At 40.1% G+C, this 17,046-nt stretch overlaps 2 protein-coding genes across 2 annotated transcripts; one reads left to right on the forward strand and one right to left on the reverse strand.

Moving 5' to 3' along the window:
- Positions 1–3,294: 3,294 nt before the first annotated feature.
- On the reverse strand, positions 3,295–8,937 carry fam221a (family with sequence similarity 221 member A). The gene is made up of 6 exons (XM_041809781.1): positions 8,800–8,937; positions 7,148–7,321; positions 6,868–7,058; positions 6,717–6,790; positions 6,450–6,582; positions 3,295–3,471 (listed from the first exon to the last, which is right to left on the reverse strand). Exons 1-6 carry the CDS (start codon positions 8,862–8,864, stop codon positions 3,359–3,361), a joined length of 750 nt encoding a protein of 249 aa, XP_041665715.1. The 5' UTR covers positions 8,865–8,937; the 3' UTR covers positions 3,295–3,358.
- A 429-nt stretch (positions 8,938–9,366) lies between these two features.
- Positions 9,367–15,552, forward strand: ccdc126 (coiled-coil domain containing 126). Its single transcript, XM_041810044.1, has 3 exons — positions 9,367–9,724; positions 11,985–12,684; positions 14,210–15,552. The coding sequence occupies exons 2-3, from the start codon at positions 12,447–12,449 to the stop codon at positions 14,458–14,460; spliced, it is 489 nt and encodes a 162-aa protein (XP_041665978.1). The 5' UTR covers positions 9,367–9,724; positions 11,985–12,446; the 3' UTR covers positions 14,461–15,552.
- The last annotated feature ends 1,494 nt before the right edge of the window (positions 15,553–17,046 follow it).

The following is a 17,046-nucleotide window of genomic DNA, read 5'->3' on the forward strand; positions in this document are numbered from 1 at the left end:
GACTTGACTGAGGGGACCCAGGTGCACCCAAGCCATCCTAGTGACGCAGCCTTATGTCCTTTGCCTCATGACCACCTGTTCAGCTCACTAACGCACACACATATACACACATACACACAGAGACACCGAGTTCCCTCGGGTGATGCTTACATTTCAGAACAGGTGACTTGAGATGCACTAGCCAACCCCAGTGTAGACACTGATCCAGTCTGACTTACCACTCTCTCACAGTGGAAACATTTGAGTGGGTGTGAATCCTCATTTAGATTTCCGTTAATTTTAGTCCTTGTTTGAAAGTGGGCCGCCGATGGAGAGGAAAAAAAACCCCCGACTTCAATCTTCATTCACCACGTGGATTAAATCAGCTCTCATCACTAGCTGATCTGCCGTGAGGAATGGGATTAATCAATCGTAGACAGTACATCAATCTGCAAATTAAAAGCGGCGCTCATCACTGAACGCATAGCTCTGCAGTTCTGCATTTATTTTGGTGACAAATTGAGTGGGTGGATTGTTCTAAATAAGAAAAAATCAATCATATGAACCTCAAATACATAAACTGACCAGTTTATGGAACAAATATCAAGGGAGAAAAATGAGTCATTGCTAGAGAGACTGCAACTGATCAAAGTGGGAATTTGTTAGAGGATCACTTATGACTCAGACAATTTTCTAGTACAAATGTGTTTGTCTGGGCTTTTAAAATTGTTCGAAAAAATAAAAGTAGTGAGCTGTTTGGTGGTGTAGTGGCAAATGCTTTTGCCTCACAGCAAGTGTTTGAAGTTTGCATGTTCTGTGCTGCGTTCTTTTCACCTATTCTGGCTTTCTCCCACGGTCCAAAGACACGCTCGTTAGGTTAATTGGTGACTCCCCGTCGGTGTGCCTAGTTGTTTGTCTCTGAATGTCATCTGAGATTGACTGGCAACCAGTTCAGGGTGTACCCAGCCTCTCACTCAACCTCAAACAAGAGAAACGGTCTAGACAATGGATGATTTAGAAAATCTGAAGTATGGCCCCCCTCTCTGATTTCTTATATTTGGCATATTTGTCACACTTGTTTTAGGTCATAAATTAAAACAAAAACATTGGACCAAAATAATCCAAGATACAAAACACAGTTTTTAAAGGATGATTTCATTTATTAAAGCAAAAGTAACTACCCCCTGAACCTACTCAGTGGTTGTGTCAATGAGTCTTTCACATTGTTGTGGAGGAATTTAGCCACACTGAAGGGTTCTGGAGAATAAACTATCCGTTTGAGGTCATGTCACATCTAATTTTGTATCACAATCAAAGTCCGAACTTTGATTAGGCTACTCCAAAACCTTAATTTTTTTTATGCAATTCAGAGGTGGACTTGCTGGTGTGTTTTAGATCATAGTCCTGCTGCATAACCAGTGTGCATGAGCTGGAGGTCGTGAACTCATGACTGGACACTCTCTTTCAGGATCCTAGTAATGAGCAGAACTCATGGTTCCATCAATCATGGCAAGTCATCCAGCAGCCCCAAACCATCACCTACCACCATCATGTTTGTGTGTCTGGTATGATGTTCTTTTAATGAAATGTTGCGTTAGTTTTACTTCACATGTAATGGGAGTTCAACTTTTGTCTCATCAGTCCACTGAATTTTTCCAAAAGTCCAGGGGATCATCAAGATATTTTAAGTCAAATCTGAGATGAGCTTTTGTGTTCTTCTTGGTCAGCAGGGGTTTCGGGTTGGAACTCTCCCATGGATGCCATTTTTGCCTAGTGTCTTTCTTGTTGCTAAGTCATAAACACTGACCTTAGTCAAGTGAGGCCTGCAGGTCTTAAGATGCTGTTCTGGGATCTTTTGGAACCTCCTGGATGAGTCGTCAATGTGCTCTTGGAGTCATTTTGATAAGCTGACCACTCCTGAGAAGGTTCACCACTGTTCCAAGTTTTCTCCATTTGTGGATAATAGCTCTCACTGTGGATCACTGGAGTTCCAACTCTTAAGAAATGGCTTTATAACCCTTTCCAGACTGTTAGATGTCAGTGACTTTGTTTCTCATCTGTTCTTAAATTTCGTCAGATGGCGCCATGATGTGCTGCTATATGAGATCTTTAGCTTACTTCACTTTATCAGACAGGTTCTATTTAAGGGATTTCTGGATTCAACAGGTCTGGTAGTAATTCGGGCTGGGTGTAGCTAGTATCACCGAACTCAACTTTCTAAAAATGTGGTTAATCACAGTTAATTCTTGATTTGAGCTGGGGGCAATGACTTTTAAACATAGGGCCAGGTAGATTTGGGTCATTCTTTCTAACCTTCATAGATTGTTATGCAATACTTATCTTAACTGACTCAAGTGAGGCCTGCAGGTCTTTAGATGCTGTTCTGGGTTCTTCTGTGACCTCCTGGATGAGTCGTCTCAAGCTCTTGGAGTCATTTTGGTAGGCAGGCCACTCCTGGGAAGGTTCACCACCGTCCGAAGTTTTCTCCATTTGTGGATAATGGCTCTCACTGTCAATAATTGGATTCCCAATGCTTTAGAAATGGCTCTGTAACCCTTTCCAGATTGATAGATGTCAGTGACTTTGTTTCTCATCTGTTCTTAAAATTCGTTAAATGGCGCCATGATGTGCTGCTACATGAGATCTAGCTAGTTTAGCTAGTGTAGCTAGTGAAACCTTCCAACTTTCCAAAAAATGTGGTTACTCACAGTTAATTCATGATTTTACAAGAGGGGAAATTACTTTATCACATTGAGCCAGGTGGGTTTGGATGGCTTTTTAACTTAATGAATGAAATCAACATTTGAAAGCTGCATTTTGTTCTTGCTTGTGTTATTTTTGTTTAATATTAAGATTTGTTTGATGATCTGAAACATTTAATTGTGACAAATATGCAAAAAAACAAACCAGTAAGAGGGCAAATACTTTTTCACAGCACAGGACTATATGTGCAGCCAAAGTTCCTCTTGAGTCTGTATTTAAATGTGTTCATGCTTTGTCAAATTTAGATTTGTTCAGGTTATTTCTTTAAAGTTATAAAACTTATCTATTTAGAAATATGGGTTGTCATAACAGCGCTATCAATTGCTTCCCACTCCCAAACCTCTGTTTTAATCATTGCATTGTCAGTTGACTGTTCAGTCCTGAGCTGAGGTGGGATTTAATCACTACTGCTGCTGACAGTTAAATATCCCACAATGTCACGACACAGACAAAGACTGTGTCTCTGTACCAAAAAAGAAGAAAATCTAACTTTGAAAGATTATTAGAAAAGATAAAATGTAAGATATAAGTTATGTAATATTTATTTGATATGTTAAATTTTGATCGACTCTCCAGTAATAAACAGTTAGAGAGAAATTGTGGATAATGTTGAATTTCAAGGCTTCTTGGTTCCTCTCTTACAGTCTAAAGTGCAGGGTTTTTGAGTAGACGTTTCTTTGATCTTTGATCCTGAGCATCTCTGCTGGCAGCCGTCATCTCTGCCTTGATCTAAAAGAGATGCAAAAAGATTATGAAAATGAAATAAGACATGTTCCAGCAGTGGGGGTCGTGCATCTCAAATGTGTGTTAAAAAGTTAAAGCTATTGTTTTTTTTTTTTTTTTTTTAATTCTTTATGCAGTCAGAGCTACTTTTAGCTTTGCACCATGATACGCATGAAGCTTAGGCTAAACTGTAGAGTAATTAGTCAACAGAATATTGAAACATACATAATTAAATACACAAAAATGGATTTTGAAATGGGATTAATATTGCACCTTCAATCATAAATTAAATTTGCATGGTTTCAGGTGAAGTGGAAAAGGCATAATTTGCACATATTCTTACAACATGCAGAACATTTTTAGCATCTTAAGTACATTTATAAAAATCTAACAACAGATGAAAGCCCTCTTTTCTTTTATGCGAGTATAAGCCTTGTGAAAAAAGCAGTAATGTTAAAGATGCTTTTTTAATGCCAAGAAAGTGTTTTAGATACAAGAGGTAATTTTAAATTAAAATGATAACTTTTTGAATAAGAACTGTATGATTTTTTTATTTGCAAAATCTCTAACACACACATAGTCTGGGTTAAAAGATCAGAGTGATGATGAAATCTATGAACGGTTGGTGTGCATGGTTTTTTACTACACAAGCTCACAGCTGTTGTGCTACTCTTTGCTGCCCTCACATGCTTCTTAAAGGAACTTTTCTCCACCCTCAGTAAAATATCTGCAAACACGCCTCCACACTTCTGAAACAGTTTAACAAAAGCTGGATCACAAAAACACTGACTCTATGCTTCAAATAATGTCTGAAGGGAGCTGATGCTGCTCCATATTAATAATTAATGGTTTGTCTCTATCTAATTAAAGCAAGGCATATAGGGAACTTCTAAACCTATAAACACTGCAGAAATTTTAAGTCTGTGATTGCCAGGCGACATAGAAAGCCTCAGCACTTGTACAGAAGTTAAAGCACAAAGACTTGGTGGTTAGACAGGCAGGTTAGTCATCAAATCTTTGAAAAATGCTCAATAAAAAGTCTGCATGAGGAACAAGGCATTGTCAAATGTAGACTACAGTAAAACAGGAAAGAAATAAAGACTCACTGAAGCCTTGTGCTTTTCAGGTGGTAGGTAATGGCTTACCTTTCTATTTTTCTGGTTTTGGAAATATGTTCGGTTCTGTGAATAAGTATTTGCCCCCTTCCTGATTTCTCTTTTTTTTTGCATATTTGTCAAACTTAACTGTTTCAGATCATCGACAAATTTTAATGTCTGACAAAGATAACCAGAGTAAAAGAACATGACGTTATAAAATGATGATTTCATTTATCAAGAGAAAAGGCCACCCAAACCAACCTGGCCCTTTGTGATAATTATCATCCCCTAAAACCTAATAACTGGTTGTGGAAGTGAGTCTTTCACATCGTGGAGGAATTTTGGCTTACTCTTCTTTGAGAAATTATGTTAAAACAGCCACATTGGAAGGGTTTATGAGCATGACAGTCTGTTTAAAGTCATGCCACAGAAACTCAATGAGATTTAAGTCCAGATTTTCACTACGCCACTCCAAAACCTTCATTCTTTATTTTATAAGCCATTCAGAGGTGGACTTGCTGGTGTGTGTATAGGATCATTGTCCTGCTGCATAACTCAAGTGGGCTTGAGGTCACAAACTGGTGGCTGGACATTCTCCTTCGGGATTTCCTGGTAGAACAGAATTCATAGCTTCATCAATATCAGCAAGTGATCCAGGGTCCTGAAGCTGCAAAGCAGCCCCTGATCATCACACTACAACCACCATGTTTGACTGTTGGTATGATGTTTTTTTGATGACATTTTTACTCCAGATGTAACGGGACACACACCTTCCACGAAGTTCATCTTTTGTCTGGTCAGTCCTCAAAATATTTTCCCAAAAGTCTTGGGGATCATCAAGATAGTTTCTTGCCAATGTGAGACGAGCCTTTGTGTTTTTTTGGTCAGCAGTGGTTTTGGCCTTGGAACTTTCCCTTGATGCCATTTTTACCCAGTGTCTTTCTTATTGCTGAATCATAAACACTGACCTTAACTGAGTCAAGTGAGGCCTGCAGGTCTTTAGATGTTGTTCTGGGTTCTTTTGTGACCTCCTGGAAAAGTCATTGATGTACCCACTGTGGCAGGCAAGCCACTCCTGGGAAGGTTTACCACCGTTCCAACTTTAAATCCCAAAGCTGAAGAAATGGCTCTGTAAGCCTTTCCAGACTGTTAGATGTCAATGACTGTGTTTCTCATCTGTTCTTAAATTTCTTTAGATGGCGCCATGATGTGTTGCTTTTTGAGATCTTTTTTTGAACTCAGCTTTTTAAAAAAATGTGGTTTATCACAGTGTATCCATGATTTAACAAGTGGGTGCAATTAATTTTGGTAGGTTTGGATGGCTTTTTTTCCTTAATAAATAAAATCATCACTTTAAAACTGCATTTTGTATTTACTGAAGTAACCTTTGTCTAAAACTGAAATTTGTTTTATGACCTGAAATATTGAGTGTGACAAATATGCAAAGAAAAAGAAGAAATCAGACAAATACTTTTCACAGCTATATTCACACTATATTTCTTACAAGGAAATTCACTGAAATTCAATCAAAAGCAGCTTCAAGTCAGGCCAGCAGTTAGGAAACTTATTTAACGATTGCACATCAGTCATTTTGCCTATGCATAATTTATAAAATGTCGTGAGGTTGTGACCACATTTGCTTCACCCTTAGGTGGCCTACTGTAGATCTTAGTTTTGAGCAGTAACATATAATCACATCTTCTTTGTAGCCTCATATTTGTTTTGACAAAACTGAAAATGCCAACATTAGAAAAAACACTTCCATCACAAGATATGGGACAACTTAAGGGGCACTGAGTAGAAAGTTTAAGTTTAAACACTATTATAAAAGTAAAACTGATGTCATTGCTAATGGATAGATATCAAGGCCAAAGACATGGTTCTCACCTGAGCCACTGGCCTCCAAAGCCAAGTAACCATCCAACAAAGAGCTGAAGCCTGTGAGCCCCCCCATGGCGGCATATGGTACATCCCTGCCTGTAGGCTGACCGCGTGCCGCCCTTTCTAGTTTGGTCTCAACCTGCCAAGAAAATAATATAACTAAGTGAAAATAATTACAAATAAATTCATGTCTGATTAAAAGATAGCAAAATCATGTGATTCATTTCTCTTTTTTATTCAGGGTATTTGTCTTCTATGTTTATCTACACTCACCAGGGTTTGGTGGGCAGAGCTGGGCTGACCACAACCACAGGTGTAGGGACTTTGATACCCAGAGCAGGAACGGCCTGAGGAATTGTAATAAGGGGTTAATTTTGCAGGATTTAATGGCTAGGGTCTTTGAATGAGTTAATTTCTGACTTACACTTTCTGCACAAATGGCCAGTAGCTTCACTGTGGTCCTCAGGTAAGTGCTTACATCTGCAGCGTACAGGGTTTGGCCCAAGCCGGGGCACAAACTGATAGGCCACACAGTAACATCCTCTGACCAGACATGGTAGAGCCAAGGGACGCTCAGCAGGGACCACTTCAAATTCAGTCTTATGTTGCTTGTACCTGCACAGAAATAACATTTCTCCATTGTCTATGTGCCTGGTAGAGTATAAAGGGATAGATTATGTGTTTTTATGAAATGTACTTGTTACCTATGTGTACAGAAGCACTGTGTTTCAGGACCAATGAGTTTGCAGTCAATAAATCCCGGCACCCCGAAGCTCACATAAAGGCGGTTCTTCATTCGTTGAGGGATCTTCTTCCTCTTGTACTCCTCATATTGTTCTGGAGTGAACAGTTTTCCTCCATCATCATCCCCAACGATCCTTTATAAGATAAAGATAAGTAATTCATTCTGTTTATAGACCATAATAACTCACAACCCCAATTCCAAAAAAGTTGGGGCACTGTATAAAATGTAATAAAAAGAATGCAATGATTTGCAATTTCATAAACCCATATTTTATTCACAGTAGAACATGAACAACATGTCAGACATATTTTACATTTCATGCAAAATACTAGCACATTTTGAATTGATGGCAGCAACACATCTCAAAAAATGAGGAATGTAATAATTTCAGAAAAAGGAACACTTACAGAAATCCTTGTCTGTTCACACAGTTCACCATACAATCCACAAATGCAAGTTAAAGCTGCATCATGTAAAGAAGAACATGATCTAGAAACCAGTATCCAGTATCTGGGCCAGAGCAGATTTAAAATGGATGGAGGCAGGGGCACAGATGGCCTGGTTGGGTTGCACCCCATGTACCCAGCTGGCCCGGGTTCAAGTCTGGCCTGTGGCTCTTTCACCATGTGTCATTCCTCACTCTCTCATCCCGGTTTCTATCTCCCACTGTCCCATCTCTTCAGTAGAGGCCCCAGGATAATTTTTTATGAAAATAAAATGGATTGAGGCAAAAAGGAAAACTGTTCTGTGGTCAAATGACTCAAAATTTGAAATTCTTTCCAGAAACCACAAGCAGTGCAATGATCCAGCTTGTTATCAGCACACAGTTCAAAAGCCTGCATCTCTGATGGTATAGGGTTGCATTAGTGCCTATGGCGAGGGCAGCTTACACATCTTGTAATGCCTTGTGAATGCTGAAAAGTAGAGTGAGACAACATCTCTTCTAGGGAAGGCCTTGTATATTTCAATAAGACAATGCTAAATCACATAGCACATTCATCACAACTGCAAGAGTCCAGGTGCTGAACTGGCCTGCCTGCAGTCCAGACCTCTCACCGATAGAAAAAATTCAGCGCATCATAAAGGAAAGATCTGGCAAAGAAGGTCCAGGACTGTTACGCAGCTATAATTCTACATCAGACAAGAATGGGACAACATTCCTCTCCCAGAACTCCAGCAACTGGTCTCCTCACCTCCCAGACGTTGACAGAAAGATGACAGGATGCTACACAATGGTAAACATGGTCCTGCCACTACTTTTTGAGATGTATTGCTGCCATTGAATTTAAAATGAGCTAAACTTTTTCATGAAATGGTCAGATGTATCAGTTTCTGATATGTTGTTTATTTTATTGTGGATTATGTGTGGGTTTATGAGGTTTGAAAATGATTGAATTGTGTTTTTATAAATTTACATTTCACACAGCTCCCCCACTTTTTGGGTTGCAACTGTAACAAACAGGCTTTGTATCATTTCATTATTTGAACATTAAATACAGCAGTTCCTCTATAGTTAGCACTAGCATCAGATGTCACATGCTTCTTACTCCCCAGGGTATAAAAACACTCTGGAGATAAGCTTTAAAGAAGATATAAGAGCGTTAGACTAACCGTCTGTACTCCCAGTAGTCATCCACTGCTTCTAAAGCTGATTTATTGAGACGTACTGTCTCCATTGCCTTAAAGTGATAGCAATTAGCTGAGAGCTCCTTGTACTGGACAGCAGACAACTGTTGTTTTCAAGTTTTTAGTCGCCATGGAAATGGTTGTAGGCGGCCCTCTAATGGTCACAGAGAGAAGTACAATCACAAAGTACATACAGAGAAAGCAACCAAGAGAAAAATCCATGTAGTTATTAAAACAAAAATATTTCCAGCTAGTTTTGTTATCAGCCGCTAGCTTAACTTTGCTAACTCAGCTAGTAACCGTTACACCTTATTTCCACGGATTTCACTTGGTATTTTTGCGATACGTGGACTGAAATTATGGTTTAAATTAAAACCCACTGAGTCCAGCAGATGGCTTCAAGCGTATTCAATATCACCTTTGACACAAAACAGTTTACGCGAAGTACCGCTCCCCTTTTTCCCTTTTTTGTTGAGTTGGGAAAAACGGGTGGTACTACTACATTTCCCACAATGCCATGCTGCTGACGCACTCAGTTGACGTTCAGGGGAAACCATGACAGTCAGCAGAATTGCATGCTCGGAATTCTAGCTACCGACTTTTGCCTGGAAGGACCTCGTCGTTACCGTGGCCATGGAGGACGACGCCGAGCTGACTTCCAGAGTACACAGCCGACTTAAAACGAAGCTCGTCGGGTATAATTTTGTTTAACACAAGTCAGCGGGCTGCTCATGACATTATCACCAGCGACAGGAACTACAGCCCGGGGTTGCCAAACAACAAGCATCATTCAGTGTCAGCCAGAGGTAGCAGCTGGAGCTCTGAGGTGGCTCGACCCTGCTTTTCTGGAGCCCGTGTATGCCTGCATAGATCAAGGAGTAGCTCTCAAGCAAACGTACTGGGGTAAAATGTAAGTTTGTATGTTGTTTTACTGAGTTTCTGATGTGTTGTTTATGGGTATTTGTCGACCGTGAAGTTTTACCTTTGCTAACTTGAACATTTGAAGCTAACGTGCTTTGGAAGTGGAGTTTGAAAACCTTTAACTGAGCTTTAGAGACTGTTAGCAATTATTTAAGAATATTTTGTAAGTTGTAAAAAGAAGAGACAAGAAATGTAATTTTACAATTAACATTGTCCTCTGTTTACTGTTGCGTTTGTGGTGTTTTTTTTGGGATATCTCCAAAACGCACCTGTCCGCAAAAATACGTCACCTGTGCGTGGTCCCCAGCAAAGTTGTAAATATTGCGCAAGTAACTATAAACCCAAGCTTGTTAATTATTTCTTTGCTTATTCATGTATTTATTTATTGTTGTGTGTTTGCTTGTGCAAGACATTATGCACCTTTAACCAAGTTTCAACCTTTTTTTGCCCCAAGGCAAGATCAAGCCAAAATCTCAGGACACACCATATCCATAAAAAAGCCTCTTTAGAACATTTTACTGTAGATGTTAAAGTTGCTGTAATATCTTAGGGTTGTGCAAATTCCCAAGGCACACTTAGACCTGGCTGTGTCTTGCCAAACCCTTTGAGAACTATCGCTCTAACCCATCCTGAAAAGTTTAGCAAGTTAATATGTTTGTGGTTTATACTTGAGCCCTGTCAGTGTTTATGCAGCTGAAGTCTCAAAGTTATAGCTGTTGTTTGCATTTTCTACTGTATAACTATGAAAATTTATATTTATGCCCCTCAGGTAAGGTGATTAAGTCTACTGCTGTGCCTACCAGCTGTTGAATCACAGATGGCAGCTACTTTAGTCAATATTTAACCTCTAGATTAGCTATTTGACTAGAATGAGGGCCTTACCGCTGTCAATCATCCCATTAGATACACTATAGTTAGGCTGTTCTAAAGACAAGTGGAACACTCATTGTCAGCAGCTGTGGTATAGATGGTGTGCATTTCCATAGAACAATGATTAGACTTGAGTAACCTGACAGGACAGTAAAGACAGGGAGGGGGTGCCTGAATAGCAGACCTCATATAATCTTCAAGTGTCACTGCTGTACTAAAGCAGGGCTGATATGATCTGTTTGGAATACAAGGCACACACACAAATCTAACCCAGGGTGTGTTTATTTTGATTAAGGCATGTTAAACTTGATAAGCATGCCCTAAAGTAAGATTTTACTGCTTTGTACCCTAGTCTATCACTCACTTTGTTGATGATGCTGAATCCTTTTGGTTTGTTCTTGAGGCTTGAAGCTTAACCTTTTTTGCCTCAATGTATGATAAGAGCCTACAGACCACATCTGGTTTGCTGTTACATATTTGCAGACTTTTACTTCCTGACTTGGTTTGACTGTTATTTTCATTTAGTCTCTACACCTTGTTTTCTCCATCCTCTCTTGTTGTTTCCTGCAGATCTAACGTCCCGCCCCGGGTCACAGGAAGGACATGTTTGTGTGTGTGGATAGAGATAGGAACGCATCCCTAAACGGATTCTGTTACCGATCTTTTCATAATTTATTCTCTCAGTCAATGCCCCCTTTCTGACCTCAAAAGGAAGCGACACTCCAAAAAACCCAAGAGAGCGAACAGAGAATAAACTTGGGGACAGAGTTGTGAACGGTGATATGATCGCCTAATTTTCCCCTTGCATATGCAGGGTGCAATCGTAGGCTATTTGTCAGTCAAATAAAACAAGTGGGGGTGGGATTAGAGACCAACTTGAATACCCCCTTTGACTCTTTTGGTCCGTCTTTTTTTCTGGAGCTACAAAGTGGGTGGCATGAAATACAAACTGGTAATCATCAGGTTTCTAGGCTGGAAAACATTTGTTGATCAGTGAGTTTTGTGCAGCCTTTGCAAAATCCTGTCTTGAATAAGAGCTTAATAGTCTAGGCAGCCACTTTGAAGGAGCTACCAGCTTCTTGCCAATAACAATGAGGTAGATTTTGTTCTTCATCCAGCACATGCAGCAGGGTTTGGAAAATCTTTGTGGATTTATCTAGCTAGAAATCCTCTCTGTCAGTGAGAATTAAAAACCACAATACTCGACAGTAACAAGAACGGCTACAGAGAATTCTTTTAGGTGTTTGGGAGAGAGTAGAAAGAGTTTATTTTCTCATTTAACTGCACAAAAATATCTGTCAATTAATCTCTGAATGCTGACAACTTTCTTTTTTGCCCATTTTATCTTCTCTGTCTATCTTTGTATTCTTCTCCTACAGTCAATAATGCCTGCGGATTCTCTCCTGAAAGCCAAGACTTCACCGTGATGCGAACTTAAATTTCGTGACAGGAAAGCACCTTTCCAAAATCCCCTGCCTGCCAATGTCTGTGGGTGTCAGCGCCCTTCTGTTTCCACTTCCTGGCCTCTGCTGTTGCACAGCTTGTCCTCACCCCCTCATAGGAGTTGCAGGATGCGGTAGTGGTTAGAGAAACTTTCTGGGCCGTACGGATATTGAGAAAGCACATGTCCTGCTGGAGATAACTTGAGTGAATCCACACTCAACAAGGAATGCTTTGAAGTGGACTTCGACCGCTGACCTCTGTGTGGATACAAACTGCAGAAAGGGGAGTTTCCCTGCCGGAAGACACAACTCTATTTATACATTTTTTTTATTCGTCCACATTAATCAAAAGGCAGTCAGCTCCTCCAGCTTCCCTCCCACAACGTCAGCCCCAGTATCATGCTGGGTGCACTCTTGCGGAGGAACATGTCACAGAAGTTGAGTTTGCTGCTGCTGGTATTTGGCCTGGCATGGGGACTTATGCTGCTACGCTACACTGTGCAGCAGCCTCGCCATCAGAGCAGTGCTGAGCTACGGGAGCAGATCCTGGAGCTTAGCAGGAGATACGTCAAGGTCCTGACAGAGGAGAACCAGAATTTGCCAGGTGGGCCACAGGGAACCTCCATGGCTGGTTATGGTAAGTATTTAAGAGGAAGTTTCAAATATTTGTATGTCTTTACAAGGCAATGCAGATAGAGCAACAGAGGCAAACAGTTTGATGCCAGTTTTTGCTTGTAAATCAACACTGAGAGTAATTCATAAACACGTCATCAGTGAAAAAGCAGATAATTACATACCAGGGAACAGTAAGTAAAATTAAATTGGTGTAAAAAGCTTTGTTTCCAACCTGAATTTTTACAAACAGGTTTAACAACCCTAGAGTGATATTTTCACAAATAAGCAAAAGTATGAAGAAGTAAATGAATCACTGAAATATTGAGAAACAGCTCATCTAAAGCTTCACATTAACAAAACTTGGACGTTAATACAGTTTAACGTCCATGACAGATGAACCGGGCTAATGTGAGCCCTCAGGCTCTGATTTATGTACTCAAAATCGAGTCTATAAAAATATCAGGAAACCTGATTTGTGCCCACATATCGAAGTCAACAGTCCACTGAGTCCTTAGGAAACAGGATCTCTGTCGGATTTAAATATCCCTAATTTAAGTGGATATTAGCCTGTTTTTCTCCCATTTTTACCCAATCCTTATAGAGCAGACAGCCGTGTTTTGCAGCCTGAGGCCCCGTCCACACGGAGACAAATTCAGGAGTATACGCGAAAGTTTTTTGTCGTATCGGCGTGTCATCCACACGGAAACGGCATTTTGGGTGACTGTAAACGATACTTTTTGAAAACGGGTCCCAGAGTGCACAAATCCGTAAACAACTACCGTTTTGTCTCTGTGTGGATGGCTAACTGCATCTTTCTTGAAACGATTACATCATACATGGTGCAGCTCTCCAAGACGCCTGTGTGGGTCTGGCCAAAACAACTATGGCATTTTACAGGGTTGTGTTTGTGCTGCAGAAGCTTCTGAGCTTATTATGGCTTTTACAGAAAGATCTGCAACGTCTTTATGGCAGTTTATTTGACTAATCGCCAGTAAATTAATAAATTAAAAAAGTGTGCACTTTGACTCTGCTGCAAGGTGTGTCTTATCCCCTCTGACCTAATTTACCACTCACAACAACATCTGATTGGCTTGATGTCACAGAGGTATTAGCCAATGGACAGTGAGGCTTGAGTGCCACTGACACAGTGAGAATTCGGCGTCACTTCCCATTTTCCTCCTGCTCTGTGCTGTTTCTTGTGTTCACAGATGCATATCAATTACAAATATCAGTGATATGTCTCATTAACTTTTAATAATTGGTATCTGTATTGGCCCTGAAAACCAATATATGTTTACCCCTACATTACATGCATGAAGGTTGCAGTGGTAATTGCTCACAGTAAGATTCCTGAATATTTTCTGCTGCCTAACTTTACATGTAAAGTTTACTAGAGGCTTGAAGAAAAAAATAACTAGGTAAAAGTTGCAGGGAGAATGAAAAACTCAGCTGTTTACATTCACACGTGCAGCTTTGTGAACTTAATCATTAAACTCAAGTGTTGACTTTTCTTTAATATTCTAACCCTCTGTTTCTCTCGCTCACAGCTGATCTGAAGAGGACTATAGCTGTTTTACTGGATGATATCTTGACGCGGCTGGTTAAACTGGAGGGGAAAATTGAGCTGGTGGCCAATACCTCTTCCACTAACACCTCCCATGCAGCAGGGGGCGTCCTTGCCTCTGCTCCTGCTGCCCTCCAGAAATCCTCGAAGCATGAGACAGCTGGCAGCCATCCAGGGACTTCACGCCTTCACCCGCATATCCCAAACAGGCCGCGACCACATCAAGTAGTATAGTGTAGACAGATTTTTTTTTTTTTTCATTTTCAGCACAACAGCTTCCATCACTGATGTAATCACATCAGATCAATGAAAAGCAATACTGGGATGTACGGACGTCTGTTAACTTAAAAATATGGACACTGAAGAAATGTCCTCTACACTCAGAGGGAAGAAAAGGACTTCTGTATGCTCTGCCCTATCACATGCTGATTTGTATTTATTTTTTACCAGGACCGTTAAGCACATTTTAAAATATATTTGCATTTCTCATTTTATCTGGCTTAATTTTGCCTTTTTTGAATGCCATATTTAAATCTTTTGACTGTTTTAGCTTAAACAAAGAGGTATAAACCCTCTGAAGCTGGTTCTCATATGCCTCATCATAACAAACTGCTTCTTATTCTCACTTTTCAATATTGTAACCATTGTTAAAAACATCTATAAACATATCAAAATGCTGAACAAAACAATATACTCACAGTTAGGAGTAGATAAATATCCAATAGAGCTGGTGCAGTTTCTCACTACTATAATACTACTCTACTTTTAGTCTACACATCCACAGTAATTTGAAGGATAATTCAGAGATAATCCAAAGAATGTTATTTGCACTGCATTTGAAGGAAGTAAAGTTCTGTAATTATAATGTACTGCAAGACTGTTTTGAGGTTTGTTGCAGATGATGACTGGATGATGCAAATCCGCTGCCAAACATGAGTGGAGTGTGCTTTGTTTAGATCCAATGTTTCCCCTGCCAGCTGTCCAGAAATCTTTCATTTAGGTCTGGAACAGATTGAATGTACTGTGTAGTCAGTCTTTAGCCTTGTAATGCTGTTAAGTAGACTGACCCACTCCTTACACATGTTCAGGGTTCATGTTGCACTGTGACTCTATAGAGATTTTCTAAAAATACTAGGCTCATCCATCCTTGACTTTGAGGATATTTGAAGGCTGTGGACATGGCACTATGAAGTACTCCTTCTCTATGCCTTTCTTTCGGTCCTGAATATTGTCTGTAAAACAAGAAATATGTTGGCCAATAATTTCATAAAACTGCTTGGGGAATGTATGAGACAATGCCGGCATGGGTGTTTCATGAAATATTAGGAAAAAAAACTGCTTCATATTGTTGTTTCAAACACATGAATGTGAAGGCCTTTAGACTTGATTGTCACACTGTTGGTTGACTGTGTCTATATTGAGTGATGCCATAAATGTACTTTGCTTTATAAGGTAGAGGAGATGGTGATCCAGTCAGCTGCTGTGGGATAGATTTACTAATAAATAGACTGTATGGATATATATTCTCCCCCTGTTTATTTTTGCTAATCAGGTCTTGGACTTAAAGCAAGTGGTTTCAGAGACTTGTCTTATTATATCTGTTACAAAGCAGCATCTCAAGTTTGTTTATTTTATCAAATGTTTAGCAGGTATGATGGGAGTGTGTCTCAAAGACAATTCTAACTCTACAACTTAACACCTAGTAAAGTTCTGTATAAAGAAAAGGAAATTAGGCACTTCTGTTAAACCTTTTATTTTAGGATATTTTCAAATTCCCTTTCTTAGAATTTGTCAAGGTAAGAGATTACAATCTTACATTTAAAGATCCTGTGAGGAACTTTTACTCCGTGTTGATTCTGTGGGCAATGAAGTGCATTTTATGTCTTTGCTATCTGGTACTACACATTGGAAAGTCAAGTATGACAAAAAGAACATTACACTATAAAGGGCCATCCCCATACTGTTGCCACAAAGTTGCAAGCATAACAATGTCCAAAATGTCTTGGTATGCTGAAATGTTAAGATTGGCCTTCACTGGAGTTAAGAGGCCTAGCCCACACCCTGACAACGACTCCATTATCCTTCCTTAACCAAACTTCAGCTGGCACAATGTAGTCAGACAGGTAACATTCTCCAGCCATCCTCCTAACACTGACTCATCCATCTGACTGCCAAATAGAGAAGCGTGTTTTGTCACTCCACAGAACACGTTTCCACTGCTTCACAGTCCAGAATAGGTGCGCTTTAAACCAGTGGTTCTCAACTGGTGGTTGGGGACCCAAAAGTGGGCTGTGGAGCCTTTTTCAGAGGGTCATGTGTTCCTGGAAACAAAAACTACACACTAAAGTCCTTGAAGCATCTTTTAAACATGCTTTTTTTGACCTGCCTTCCAGATTTGTCAAGGTTTGTCTGTCTGAGGCCTAAACTGTACAGTATTTCCTTAAATGGATCTGATTGTTGAAAAATTGTAGAAGTTTGGGTTTTAGTTTCTCATTGAAGCGATGTCAGCGGGTCCTGTGGCTTGACCCCTTGAGAACCACTGCTTTACACCTCTCCCTCTGACACTTGGCAGTGGACTTAGTGACACAAGGCTTGCGTGTAGCTGCTCGGCCATGGAAACCCATTCCATGACTGCTGCGACCTTTTAGCCCTAATGTTTGAAAAAGTGCCCTTCTGGATGCCCCCCTGTGGTCCATAACACATAATAAAGTGCCCTCTAGAGTGCCCTCCCACAGAATAAAATGTTATAAAGTGCTTTCAAGGGTCCCCTTCCAGTGCACAAAGCAATGTAAAATGCCATTCAGGTTTCCCTTCTAGCAG

This window comes from Cheilinus undulatus, linkage group 16 (genome assembly GCF_018320785.1).
Source record: "Cheilinus undulatus linkage group 16, ASM1832078v1, whole genome shotgun sequence".
NCBI classification, from domain to species: domain Eukaryota; kingdom Metazoa; phylum Chordata; class Actinopteri; order Labriformes; family Labridae; genus Cheilinus; species Cheilinus undulatus.

Coding starts and splice junctions, on each gene's coding strand:
- ccdc126 (XM_041810044.1), top strand. CDS start 12,447: ATGCTGGGTGCACTCTTGCGGAGGAACATGTCACAGAAGTTGAGTTTG. Junction 12,685..14,209: donor AACCTCCATGGCTGGTTATG/GTAAGTATTTAA, acceptor TCTCGCTCACAG/CTGATCTGAAGAGGACTATA.
- fam221a (XM_041809781.1), bottom strand. CDS start 8,864: ATGGAGACAGTACGTCTCAATAAATCAGCTTTAGAAGCAGTGGATGAC. Junction 7,059..7,147: donor CAGTGCTTCTGTACACATAG/GTAACAAGTACA, acceptor ATTTCTGTGCAG/GTACAAGCAACATAAGACTG. Junction 3,472..6,449: donor TTTGGAGGCCAGTGGCTCAG/GTGAGAACCATG, acceptor CATCTCTTTTAG/ATCAAGGCAGAGATGACGGC.